Source organism: Monoraphidium neglectum (genome assembly GCF_000611645.1).
Source record: "Monoraphidium neglectum strain SAG 48.87 unplaced genomic scaffold scaffold01699, whole genome shotgun sequence".
Taxonomy (NCBI): domain Eukaryota; kingdom Viridiplantae; phylum Chlorophyta; class Chlorophyceae; order Sphaeropleales; family Selenastraceae; genus Monoraphidium; species Monoraphidium neglectum.
Window position 1 is genome coordinate 1 of NW_014011929.1, and position 12,372 is coordinate 12,372.

At 63.8% G+C, this 12,372-nt stretch overlaps 4 protein-coding genes across 4 annotated transcripts; 1 reads left to right on the top strand and 3 right to left on the bottom strand.

The window, feature by feature from the left end:
- Window positions 1–11: 11 nt before the first annotated feature.
- On the bottom strand, window positions 12–1,296 carry MNEG_8748 (hypothetical protein; the record flags this gene model as incomplete). Its single annotated transcript, XM_014042777.1, has 5 exons — window positions 12–55; window positions 276–345; window positions 511–588; window positions 904–1,001; window positions 1,269–1,296. The coding sequence occupies 5 exons, from the start codon at window positions 1,294–1,296 to the stop codon at window positions 12–14; spliced, it is 318 nt and encodes a 105-aa protein (XP_013898231.1).
- A 1,973-nt stretch (window positions 1,297–3,269) lies between these two features.
- MNEG_8749 (hypothetical protein) lies at window positions 3,270–4,966 on the bottom strand (the record flags this gene model as incomplete). Its single annotated transcript, XM_014042778.1, has 3 exons — window positions 3,270–3,462; window positions 3,661–3,732; window positions 3,939–4,966. 3 exons carry the CDS (start codon window positions 4,964–4,966, stop codon window positions 3,270–3,272), a joined length of 1,293 nt encoding a protein of 430 aa, XP_013898232.1.
- Window positions 4,967–6,079: 1,113 nt separating this feature from the next.
- Window positions 6,080–7,404, bottom strand: MNEG_8750 (hypothetical protein; the record flags this gene model as incomplete). The annotated part of the gene is made up of 4 exons (XM_014042779.1): window positions 6,080–6,595; window positions 6,854–6,913; window positions 7,084–7,131; window positions 7,264–7,404. The coding sequence occupies 4 exons, from the start codon at window positions 7,402–7,404 to the stop codon at window positions 6,080–6,082; spliced, it is 765 nt and encodes a 254-aa protein (XP_013898233.1).
- A 1,072-nt stretch (window positions 7,405–8,476) lies between these two features.
- Window positions 8,477–12,102, top strand: MNEG_8751 (hypothetical protein; the record flags this gene model as incomplete). Its single annotated transcript, XM_014042780.1, has 10 exons — window positions 8,477–8,653; window positions 8,922–9,137; window positions 9,489–9,606; window positions 9,761–9,850; window positions 10,137–10,216; window positions 10,568–10,752; window positions 10,884–11,027; window positions 11,249–11,363; window positions 11,561–11,632; window positions 11,956–12,102. 10 exons carry the CDS (start codon window positions 8,477–8,479, stop codon window positions 12,100–12,102), a joined length of 1,344 nt encoding a protein of 447 aa, XP_013898234.1.
- Window positions 12,103–12,372: the final 270 nt, after the last annotated feature.

Below are 12,372 nucleotides of genomic sequence, written 5' to 3' on the forward strand. Positions count from 1 at the left end.
ATCGTAATCCGTCAGGTCGACATCAAACACCAGCTCGCGCTGCACAGGGCGGAAGCTGGGGGGCAGGGGGTCGCGGGAGCCGGGGCCCCGGGGCGTCGTGGGCATGGGGTGTCCTGCTGCTCATGGTGGTCCCTTGTGGAATTGGCATGCTGTTCCTCTGAGGCCTACTATATTGCTCGGCACACATGCAGCACAACATGAATACACACAAGCTCACTCAAACACACACACACACACACACACGCAGCGTGGCCGCCGAGCGTGCCAGTGCTCACCCTTTGCGTACTTGGCCCTCTGCCGCGGGTCCACTGTGTAGACGGGGCCAATGTCGATCGTCGTAGGCACCTGGGGGCGCAGGGGCAGGGCGCAGGACGGGACAAAGGGTGTTTGGGCGGTCATGCGACATGCAATCAAGGCAGGGGACGTGAGGGCACTAAAAGCCAACCATGACAGGCTAAGGCCCGGCATGGCAGCCGCTGGTCCAGAGTGTTCCGGGCTGTCAACAGGCACGCAGGGGTCAGGGGTGCAAGCCGCGGGGCCGGGGCAGCTCGCCTTTGTCGCAAGTGCGGACGCCAGCCCGGCAGCGGTCTGCGGGTTGGGGATGAGTGGCGCGGGGTTCAGGGGGCGCCGAGGGCTGCCAGGGGCCTGCCGAAGCGCCGTCAGTCAGCCCGTGCGCAAGGCGCGCCGCCGGGGCAGCGCCTTGTCCCAGGACGCGCCACCCCTCTTAGTTGGGGGGGCAGGCCGCTAGTCGGGCGCCCTGATGCCCCGCAGCAGCGCGTCTTTCCCAAGTAAAAGCGTCCTCAGGTAACAGCGTCCCCAAATCGAGGTCGTACCGCGCCCAGCTATTTTGCAGCAATCAGGCGCCGCTGCAGCGAGGCCGTGATCACCAGATCGCGGGATCACCTCGTACGACTGGTAGCGCGCGAAGATGTCGCCCTCCAGGGTGAAGCACAGCTCGCGGCGCGCGGTGAACGACGGGTCGGCGCCTGGGACGCCAGAGTCTGGGGGAGGGGCGACCAGGGTGGGGGTCTATTGCGGGAGAAGGGGTCGCACAAGGGCATGCTTTGACTGTCGGCTTGGTTAGCCTGGCCTGGGTGCTGGTCAAATCATGCGACGTGGCGTGCTGCTGTGAGGGGTGGCCGCTGGTTTTGCGAGCGGCGCAGGGCGGTCGGCGGCGAGCGGCGCCGCTGCACGCGCGTACTGCTGCCAACGCGCTCCGCGAGTCCCGAGGGCAGCCGTGAGGGGCGCCCGCCGGCCGCCGTGCTCACCGTTGCCGTAAGCCAGCCATTTGTGCATTTGGTTCGCCGGGAAGAGGCGGCCTGCGACGCAAGCACGGACACATAGCAGGGTGGCATGCGTTGCGGTCGCAGCCTGATCGTCGCGACCGCAACGTCGCGAGCAGGGCACTCTTCTCGCTCCCGACCAGCACATGAGAACACCGTGTCCCCGCAGAATGTCGCAAGCCCGCAATTCGCTGCTGATGCTGCAATGCTGTTGCCGCCGTAGCCGGCACGCAGGGTTGCCGCAGCCACAAGGGCTGGCGCGGCGCACTGCACAGGGTCCACCAACAGCACTCACTGTAGTATTGCTGCATCTGCTCCCGTGAGCATGTCTGCGCCGGCGGAGCTTTTGGCGCCGCCAGTGACTGCTGCTGCTGCTGCTGCTGCTGGTCGCCGCTGGGGCCTGGCGCAGTGTCGTCCACTGCAAGTGAGAGAGGCCGAAATAGAAGCATCGCTACGCTACCGTCGCGTTCACGGCAGCGTCTGAGCGGGGCATAAAGAATTCCATTGGCATAAATGTGAGATGCACTTTCAAGACGCAGACTCTGTTCACAGCACACCTGCCATGGGCTCCGCAGCGCCGCCCGCTGCTTCCAACTTGACACGTTTGCTGCCTGTTGCGTTCAAGCGTGCAGCATTGTCAGCTTCTGGTGTCGGTCTTGCAACGCGCAAAGCCTATGAATTACATATTAAAGCCTGGCTATACACTCCCAGCGCTAGCCCCGCAGTAAACAACCTGGCGTGCTCATGTTCTGCAGATCACGCGCGACACGCGCCACTGCCTATCGACGATGTTGCAGTCGTTTTACAGATACTGGTGTAACCACTGCAACTGCTGCCTATCTGTCAGATCATTTGGCGCGAAGGATGCTATGTTTGTATGTGGGCGGCAAAGAAGTCCATTACCCAAATCAGGCCTACGACTTCAATGTGCGCAATCCATCGCCATGTCACGGCTTGCCTTAGCCTGGAGTATCACCTGGTGGCGTCACCGTTGCACAAGTGACTCATTCAACCCGCCTACTGCATGCCATGCTCTTCAATACAGGTGATTGCACCACATAAAACAGCAGTGACACTGCGTGCAGACGGATGACCTAGATGCTCACCATCAAGCGCAAGGAATGCAACCGATGGTGCACTACACACAGCACGAGTGTGCTTGGGGCTGTGAAAGCTTGCACGCACCCCGTCCCCCCTGAGGTCGCATCGAAACAGCGATACAGCTGGCGTTGCGTGGAGATAATGCATATAGAATTCGTTCATTTAAGCAGCTGCCCCAATTATGTTGCTGCTCTATGTTTGTTGCACCCATACTGAGGGTAGGGCCACTGTGGGCGCACCCGCAGCGCCGCTGTGGCTGCGCTCGCAGCTGCTGGACGGCGCCCATCACGTGCACATCGCTGCGAGCCAGTTTCGCCAGATCAGACTGACACATCACATACGGTACTCCTATGAGGCAGAGCCCTGTCGCATTGGTACAGTACGAGGTCGGTGACGTCCTGGAATGAATGGGCCTGGCGCCGATGTTTAACGCCAGAGGGCGCGTCAAGCCAGCCTAGCGGCCGGTGGACTTGTGCACCTGCAACGTGACCGTGTCCTGGGAGGGACCAGCATGTGGTGGACAAGTGCAAGGGCGCAGGTCTATGATGCTGCTTACAGGGAAACCGCCTTAAATGATATACAGGGCTATGCTCGACTATGTGCTCTGGATTGCAGCTGCGACCGTGCAGAAGGGGCCCAGAGCAACGGTGGTCGGTGGTTGCAATGCTGGAGCGAGAATCATGTGTTCCAGCATGGCGCTGGGTGGGTGCAACAAGGGCAAGCACCATGTGATCAGGGCGCATCATCACCCCTACTGGCCTGTACTAAGTAATGCTTGGTCAACTGCAAAGCTTACTTGTGCGTGCGCCGCTGGGCACACGCGCCAAACAATGAAAGTGGGGTGCGAGGAACGCACAAGTGCACGTGTGCATCCTTCTATGACACTCAGTGTCGTCGCCGCCCGCTGCCCGGTGCTGGGTCTCCAGGGTCGCGGCAGCGCGGGTCGCTGTCTGGGTCTGCCAGTGCCTCGCAGGGCGGCGTGCAGTTGGGGCGGTCCCAGTTCTTGCCGTCATTGAGATCGCAGTAGTCAAAAAACTCCTGGCACATTGGCAGGTCGTAGTTCTCTTGGAGATCACACCTATTGGGTTGCCAGATGGAGTGGGAGGGAGGGTGGAGGTGAGCAGGGGTTGGGTGCTTACCCAGCAGGTGTTGGCGGACCAGCGGGTGAGCGTGAGGACAAGGTGGCGTCGAGTGTGCATGAGGACCTGCTTCACGCTGGATGCCACGCCACAGCTGGTCAAAGGCCGCCCCGTGGCCGCACTCCAGGGGCACTCACTTGTACTTGAGGCACTCGGCCTTGGGAGTGTTTGCCGCATCCTCGCACCATGAGGTGTAGTCGTATGTGTACCTGCGGCAGGGCCGTGTTGGATGAGTCACGGGCATTTACGTGCACGCTGGTTGTTGTCGGGAAAGCAGATGAATGCGAGTCGCATGCACGGCAGAGAGTGTGTGTTGCAGGCGCAGCTGCTGCAACTTGAACCCTGAGCCCTGCGGCCGCCCAAAGCCTGCCATGGGAAAACAGTGCTGGTGCGCGGCTGCAGTCATGGGGCTTACGGCATTGGGGGAAACTTAGACGAAGTCACCGCCGGTGGGGGCGGCGAGGGTGGCGGCGGTGGCGGCGGTGACGGCGGCGGCGGGGAGGGCGGCGGCGGCGACGGCGGCGGTGGTGGCGGAGAGGCCAGCAGCAGAGCTTGCTCCGCAGGCGGCGGAGGTGGCGACGAGGCAGGCGGGGGCGGCGGCGGCAACGGTGGCGGCGGTGGGGGTGATGCAGGGAGCGGCACTGGCGCCGGCACTGTCGAGCCCACTGGCCCTGGGTCTGGGGTGGTGAGGTTCACAGCTGGTGCTGGCGGCCCCTGAGAGGTGGGCATCGCTGCTGCTGGCTGCTGTGTGACGGGCTGCTGCACAAGTGGTACGACTGGCAGCGGCGCCGGTTGCTGCTGCTGGTGCTGCTGCTGCTGCTGCTGCTGCTGCTGCTGCTGCTGCTGTTGGGCCGGCACCGCAGCGCTGGGCGCCGCCGCGGGCGCCTCGTAGGGCGTGACCAGCACCTTGACTGCGTCCTCGTCGCCGTCGCCGCTGTCGTCCTTGACCCTCAGCCTGATCGACCAGGGCCCCTCTGGCAGCGTCACCGTGACGACCTCTCCGTACGCGCGGCGGTGGTCGCCGTCGTCCCGCAGGCTCCTGATCTCCCACGAATACTCCACCAGCTGCCCACCCCACACAGGCCGCGATGCGCTGCCGTCCAGCCGCACGCGGCCGCCGGCGTGGCTGGCGGCGGCGACGGTGCCGGGCGCGGACGCGACGGCGCTCGGGGACATGAGGGAGCCAAAGGCCGCGGCGGACGAGGCATCGGCGTCGGCTGCCCTTGCCGCGGCCCCGCCTGACGCGGTCGTGAGCGACTTGAGGGCGCCAGCCCCTTGCTGCTTGCGGGCCGCCGAGGCGACCAGGGGCAAGAGCAGGCGGGCGCCTGAGCGCGGTGTGGCGCCCTGCTGCGGCGGGGCTTCTGTCCCCTGCGGAGCAGCGGCCGCTTTTGCGGAATGCTCTGTGCTGGGCGTCAGAGGTGCTGTCTTCGACGTTGCGGTCATCACCACAGTGGTGGGCAACGGCAAGGCCCCCACACTTGTGTGGTGCACAGGCTGCTGCAGGACCCCTGTTCGTAATTTGTTCGCCGTAGGTGGCTGGCTGGCGACGCTTCCCCGCAGCTCCCCTGCAGCGCCCAGCAGTCCCCTGAAACGCCAGCTGCCGGTGAGCGTGCGGGGCTGCGGCACGTCATAGGGGCCTGAGGCATCATGAAAGGCCTTGATTTCGTGCTGCCAGACCCCCTGGCTGCGGTTGGTGCGCAGGCGGAGGCAGCAATGTGAGGGCCGGCGCTAGTAAGCTGCAGGTGCAGCAGGTGAGCGGTACGGCACATGCGGGGGCCGACAGGCTATTACTCGGCAGTTTGACATCATAAAATCATTTTTGCGTGCGCTGTGCCCATGGTAACTCCCCTGGCGAGTCCTGCCGCGCAAGGTGCGCAACTCACCCAGCGGCGAGTTGTGGGACGGTGGTGCAAAGCACGAGCAACTGCACGATGTGATATCGGTGCATTTTAGCTAGTTGAAAGCGCCATGTAGATGTCGACAGCCCGCGTGGGCCCGGCACCTTGGAAAACTCCTATATCTAGCCGTCGCGTGCGTACGCAAGGGGTCTGACAGGTGTTGCCGCCTCAATCTAGTGCCTGTGCCATAAATCGTCCAAGCTCAGTGTCTGGCACCGTCTCAGTTGCTGGATGTGTCACCTGGTGACGCCATGTTGCCTCCCATCCATGCAGCTGCTGCTTGAGAAGCGCTCAAGCCCACCGCAAGTGATTTCCAACGCCGAACCATGCTGCTGCACCTTGACCCCGCATGGAATCTTACCCGGCAACTGAGCCAGTGATACGCACTGCAATGACATTGGTGGGGTGAGGACGCCGAACCACAAGGGAGCAATGACTTTGGACTGTGCAACCCCACAAGCGCGGCAACGCTCTTTGAAAGAGCAATCACACGCACAAGGTTGGGTCCCTCCGTTTCTGCTGCCAAGCTCTAACAGTCTCGTTTCAATTCAAATTCAGTGGCAACGCACGAATATGTAGCCGCACCGTCCAGCCGGCAAGGTCCATCCAGGACATTCGACCTGACACATGGGTTTACCCACCAGCCGCCCAGCAAGCATCAAAGCCACTCAAACACAAGAAGCTCCGCTGCTCCTGCCCCTTCCTGGCGACCCTTCCCGCCCCCAGGCCCGTCGGTAAACTCGGCCGCCACCACAGGCCCCTCGAACCAGAACGCATCCCCAGGCGCGAGCACCGGCCCTCCCCTGAGCACCGCCGCCGCCGCCGCGGGCCGCCCCGACAGCGCCACCACCACCCCGCAGAAGCCCCAGTCCACCGGCCCCGTGCTGCCGCCAGGGGGCACGGTCACGCGGTACGCGCGCGCCTTCGGGTGCTGCGCCGCCTCCAACTTGTAGCAGGGGTGAGCCAGGGGCGCCTCTGACGCGACGCGTGGCGGCGCCAGCACCTCCGCGCCCACGAACAAGAGCGAGCCCTTGTTTTCCGGGGCCGTCTGAATTCTGTGGATCTTGTGGCGCCGCTTGTTGAGATGGCAGAAGCAGAGGCCGGGCGTGAAAGAGACCGGCGCCGGCGGCAGCAGGCTGAGGGGCGCCTGCAGCTCGTCGTCGCTCAGAACAGCCTATGGGGGGCCCAGCATGAGCGCCGGGGCGGGCCGAATTAGGCCGAATTAGGGGCAGTAGACAAACGCACGTGCTGCCATGTGCTGCACATGCAGGGCCGTGTGGGAGGCTTTGAGTGGAAAGCAAGGCGGCGTGAGTTCGCACTTCTCTGGCGAGTATTTGTGCAAGCAAGGAGTTGATGGACGAATATGGCACTGTGCGCTGTTGACAACTGGCCGCGCGGGAAGGTCCGACCAAGTAAGGCAGGAGGCAGTCACCTCTGTGTTGAGGACCACACCGCCTGGGCCCTCTGAAGATATGCAGGCATACACGGTGTCCTGTCAGATTGGGGTTATGCGGTGGAGGCGCCGATTGCAGGTGGCTGTCGGTTTGGCAATCGGCTGGGCTGGCATCCTGACAGCAGGCAGGGGCGCCGCGCGAGAGCAGGGACTTTGGTTAGCGCGGCGCAGCCGACGCGCCCGACCGCTCTTCTTATTCGGCACCTCACCTCGCGGTGCGCATGGAACAGCGTCTCGCAGGGCTGGCCGGCATCAAACTGGGTGGGCGGGGGGAGATTGCGGACGGGTTGCAGCTGTGTGCGCAATGAGCCCACGTCGTGGACCGCAATGCCGGATTACTCACAAGCCGTTAAAAACGGCTGCCCAGTGCGCAGGAATGGATGTCGCACCTGCGCCTTGTAAATTCTGGTGTGCTCATTTTCAAACACTAGCTCATGACGGGGATCGTCAGGCCACTCCACCCACTCCAGCATGTCGCCATTGGTGAGCCGGCTGGCATTGATGGCCGCAGGCGCTCTGCTGCGGGGCATGCGAGCAGGGCCCTTCGAAATCGCACAAGTGCTTCAGTCGTATTACCACTGCGCCGTTGATCCCACTCTCTACTGCTTGTCGCGGCTGTGCTGGAGGGCAAACCACATTGGAGTGCAGCTCAGCACGAGCAGCGAGCGGCGGCAGAGCCTGGGTGCCGGGTCTGCAAAGCTTGCTGACAGGCCGGTTGCAGAATTTTTTTGCGTTTACACGTATTAAAATGATAATGGCCGGCACATATGTATTGACTGCTGCCGTGAGGGCGATCTTGCGTGCAACGAGCGATCTTGATATAGAACTCAATTTGATGAGCCTCTTGCAAATGAGAGACCGAAAAAAAGCCATTTCCCGTCACAATGGAGCACTGCGCCGCCCCACCTGTATCAAACGATGCGTCATGCTGCAGATGTCATGTGCATACGGTACCTCCCTGCTCGCTGCAGCCCTCCTGATGAGTGAGCGAGTGTATTATACCTACCAGCAGACCATCAACCTCAGGCCGATTTGTTTACACCAATCTTGAAGTCTGTTGGTTACCTGTAAGGTGGATGCTCTGCAATTTCAGTCAAATGGCAGTTTCGGGGAGCTCCTAGCAGGTTCGGCCAGGCCCGTTGACATGGTATGCCTGCTTGTTGACCAATGCTTGCGGGTTGCCGCATGTTGGACACAAGCACTTGGGTATGACTGCTCAAACCGCGGACGACTCAGGTGCGCTTTCCTCTTTCAAGGCGCAGCAGGGTGACACGACATTCCAAAGGCAAGCCCCGCTGTGGCGCTCCCTCGCAACCCACCATCGCTGTGCCCAAGCAAGCACTGATCCAGGCCACACTTGCTCATTCAACTATTCAGATCCTCACAATCCTACGACCCAGTACCTACACGCACTATCCCCCGATACGGAGCCCGAGTTACAGGCGTCGCATGTCGTCACTGGGACACTCTCTCTGACCAGCACGGCCGCATGCGCAACTTCATGCGCTTGGCGCTGTCGCCCATCACATCGGTTCCTCCTAGAATTGACTTACAATGACGAGCTAGCTATTAGGAAAGGGGGTCGCTTGAGTGCAAGGCGCCATGGCCCGATCTGGGGTCCCCGCATGGCTGGCATGTCTGCTGCTCTCTACGGCGTTAGCATCGACATGTGGGGAGCCGGAGCGTAAACTCACGCGGCAGAAGGCCCGTAACTGGGATGCGGAGGCGAGAAAGAGGGCCGCGTCCTCGGCGAAGGCTTTCTTGGAGCAGGCTGATCAGGTGTGGAAGACAGGCAGTATATGAACCAATGGGAGTGGCTGATTGTGGACGGGGCCGCGATCTGAATTCTGGTGTTGGGACACATCCATCGTCCAACCGACGGGCGTGTCAACAGTTAGGAGTGGCAACGCGACTGCCAATTGAAAGCATCGGCTATGATGCAGCATTGCCATCATGACTGCAAGGCGTGTGTGCGCCGCTGCCACCTGCCCCGACGGGTTGTGCTGCTGCGCCCTCTGCCGCCGCTCGCGGCCCGTCTGCGACGCAGTCGCTGGTTGTGCCTGTCGAGGTGGACGTCTTCCTGATCGGCTTCGAAGCCGACGGCGGCTATGCGCACAAGGTGGACAGCATGATGCTGCAGAACCTGCTCAACGCGGGCGAGGAGGTTACCCACTGCCCGCGCTCTCTTGACACGCGGGGCGACCTGGGGCTGTGCTTCAAGGTGCACTACCAAGTGCTGGGACATGCAGAGCTGGGAGGCGAGGTGCGGGGAGGCCCTGTGCGGGGTTGGTCTGACGACAAGGGCAACAGCGCCGCCCACTCGCAGCCGAGCAACGGCTCGCGAGATGGCGGGAGCGGCGGCTGCCGGTGCAGCAAGCGTGGCTGGACATCGCAGTGGCTTGTGTTTGCAACGCAGCTGTCCAGCGCGCGCATGCAGTCGAGGTGCAGTGCAACCCAATCACTGGTTTGGGTTAGCCTGCAGTGAATGCATGCAAAGAAGAGGCACAATTGTTTGGTTTTGCGTGGGGAGAGAACGCCGAGCAGGGCTCGCGGTCTGCCTTCACCGCGTCACCCGCTACCTCCTCCTGGATCCCGCCCCGTCCCACCCGCCTAGGCCGGCCAATTGCTGCGCAATATCGAGGCGTACCTCAAGCCAAACCTCAAAGACCCCTTTGAGGCCATGCCGTGGGCGCGGCCGCGGGGCAGGGGCACGCCAGGGACGCCGGAACCAGGTGCGCGGCCCGCCCCGGCGCGCCCGCTCGCGGTCAACCGCAGGCGCCACGCGCGCCGGAGGCCCCGTGGGGGCTCACGCTCGCGGTCGCACCTGTGCTGAGAGCTTGCGGCTGTCGGCGTTCTTGCCGCCGTGCGGCGCTCGCGCCTCCGCAGGGCACTTGGAACCGACAGAGTACACCGTGGATGCTGCTGGCCTGGAGCCGCTGTTCGAGGCGTTCCTTGAGTTTGCGTATGGCGTGTCATGTGAGGGGGCGGCGGCGCAATGGGGCCCCTCTACTGGCTTTTTGGGGGGCAAAGGGGCGGTGTGAAACCTCCTGCACATGCCGGAATGGCAGGGCTTGAGGGGCGACGGCGGGTGGAAGGCGTCTGCAGGCGAGCCCCTCAAAGTGCAAGGGAATGGCAGGAAAGTGGCGTTGATCGCTGACGTGCGCACGGTGCAGCCCAGCCTGCCGCCTTTGCGGCTGAGGGGACGGTGCCCTCGGCGCCAGCCCATTTCCTGGGGCTCCCTCGATCCCTGCCCCGCTCGCAGCCTCGGAGTCTGACGAGGCGGCCAAGGCAGGCCACAACTGGCACCAGCACAACCCCATCTTCATCATCAACCCCAGCAAGGTGGGCGGCCGACGCCGCCCCGCGAGACGCGCCCCCACGCCTGAGGCCGTGTGCCGCTCACCAGCCATGCACAGCAAGACGGCAGATGCCAATGATGCCATTGCGCAGGGGGCGCCCGTGTCCGTGGCTCGACCGCGCACTGTGCTTCCTGCATTTGTGCCGCAAGTAGAGCACCCACATCCTGGGCTCGCCTGTGCGCCCCCTTGCCCGACGTCCCCAATTCCTCATCTCACCAAGCTCCGCGGACACTCACACCCCACCACACCATGTGCGTTAACACCACACACCACACACCGCTATACGACATCACATCCCATCGCATTGCATCGCGCCACCCCCCTCTGACCCCAGGTGCGCATCAACCCCAAGGGCCACCCTGAGGACCAGAACCACCACGTCCCGGACTTCTTCTACCAGTGGCACAGGCGAGGCGGCGGCCCAGCGCCGAGGAACGACGCTGACGTCATGCGGCGTCATTGGGCCGAGGGGGGCGCCGGCCCGTCGCAGATCGCTCCGCCCCAGGGCCGGCGCGGCCCGTGGGGCCTGCACGCCTGGCCAGACCCGTTGACCACAAGCCGGCGCGATGCGGTGCTGAAGGGCACCCTGGCGCGCATGCTCCCTCCCAAGCTCCCCGGCCTTCTTCTCCTCCCTCTCTTCCCCCTTCCAGCCACACGTACAAGCCGGAGGAGCTGGAGAAGGAGGAGGCCGGCCTCACGTACCGCTACAGCTACAACGGGGCGGGCGCCTCGGCCGCGTGGTGCGCGCCCGGGGAGTCCTGGGTGCGGCCGTGGAGCCCGGAGACGGGGCGGCTGTGTGGTGGGGCCCTGGGGAGCCTTGGCAAAGGGGGTTGCGGCGGTGGAGCCCGGACATGCTCTCCCACGCGGGTCCTAGGCCGCCGGCGCCGCCGACTTACCCGCATCGACCACTGCACCGTCGCTCACCCCTGGGGCTGTCGCAACCGTCACCACTGCCTCATCGCTACCCTCCCCTTGTTTTCGCCCCCCTCCCCCCCCCCTCGACGAATCAACCCAGGACGTCGTCCCGCAACTTTGTGGTGGTGGACGTGGCCGCGGGGCCTGCTATCTATGGCCCTGCGGTGGCCGGCCGCGGCGGCGTCGTGGGCCCGACATCCTTCCCCTCACTCAGGGTGCGCCGCGCCCCCACGCCGCACCCCTGCCTGTGCGGCACATAACACCACTCTCCCACCTTTTGGTTGCCTTGCCCCGTCCCCCGAGCCACGATTAAATTCTGCACTCGCCCCCCCCCCCCATCGTGCGCCCCGGTGTTGTCCGCGTTGGCACTCACCAATCCACCCCCAATCCGTGCGCTCCCGCTCCCCCGCAGGACGTGTACCGCGCCATCTTTGCGGATTTGAAGGACGTGGGCCCGACGCTCACGGCCCAGGAGCACGCACAGGTGCGGCCGCAGCCCTATCATGCAAGTTTTTAATTGGGGAGGCCGGATCTTCAGTCTAGGGAGAGCCCGGGCGTCTTGTACGCGCCTGTGCTCGTCTTCCAAGTCTTGATGGAGTCCTGCGCCGGCCCTGTCAAGTGCTGACGCGGGTCCATGCCCACACATGCACACACACTTCCTTGAAGAGGCATGCACACAGTCGCACTGCACGCACGTGCGCTCTCTCTCTGTCACACACACACACACACACACACACACAGCCCAACCCAACCCAACCTAGCCCAACCCACACACCTCATCTCACCGTACTGCAACGCCCCCCGCAGGTCGTGGCCGAGCACGCCCAGCGCGCCCTCTTTGACGGTGCCCTGTCATCCACCATAGTGTCGGCCACGCGGTCCCTCTTCCTGCCAGACACCACCACTGAGCACCTGGAATACGCGCGGTCACTGCTGGTGGGCGGGCGCGGTTGAGGGCGGGCCCGGCCGTTTTACGCGTGGGGTCGACTGGGAGGTGGGGATGTGGCAAAACCCACAGGTGTCGTCAGGACTTGCAGGGGTGTGTGCAGGTGGGGGAGGGGTGTCGAGCAGAGGCAGGGGGGGGTTGATGGGGCTTGAGCCATGCACGCTGTTGGGCGACGGGACCGATGCCCCTAGGAAAGGATGACGGCGCGCTGTGGTGTCGCATCGGGTATAAGGACTCCTCCCTCGTGGCTGCTCTGGCTGGTAAGCCCGCCAACCCCC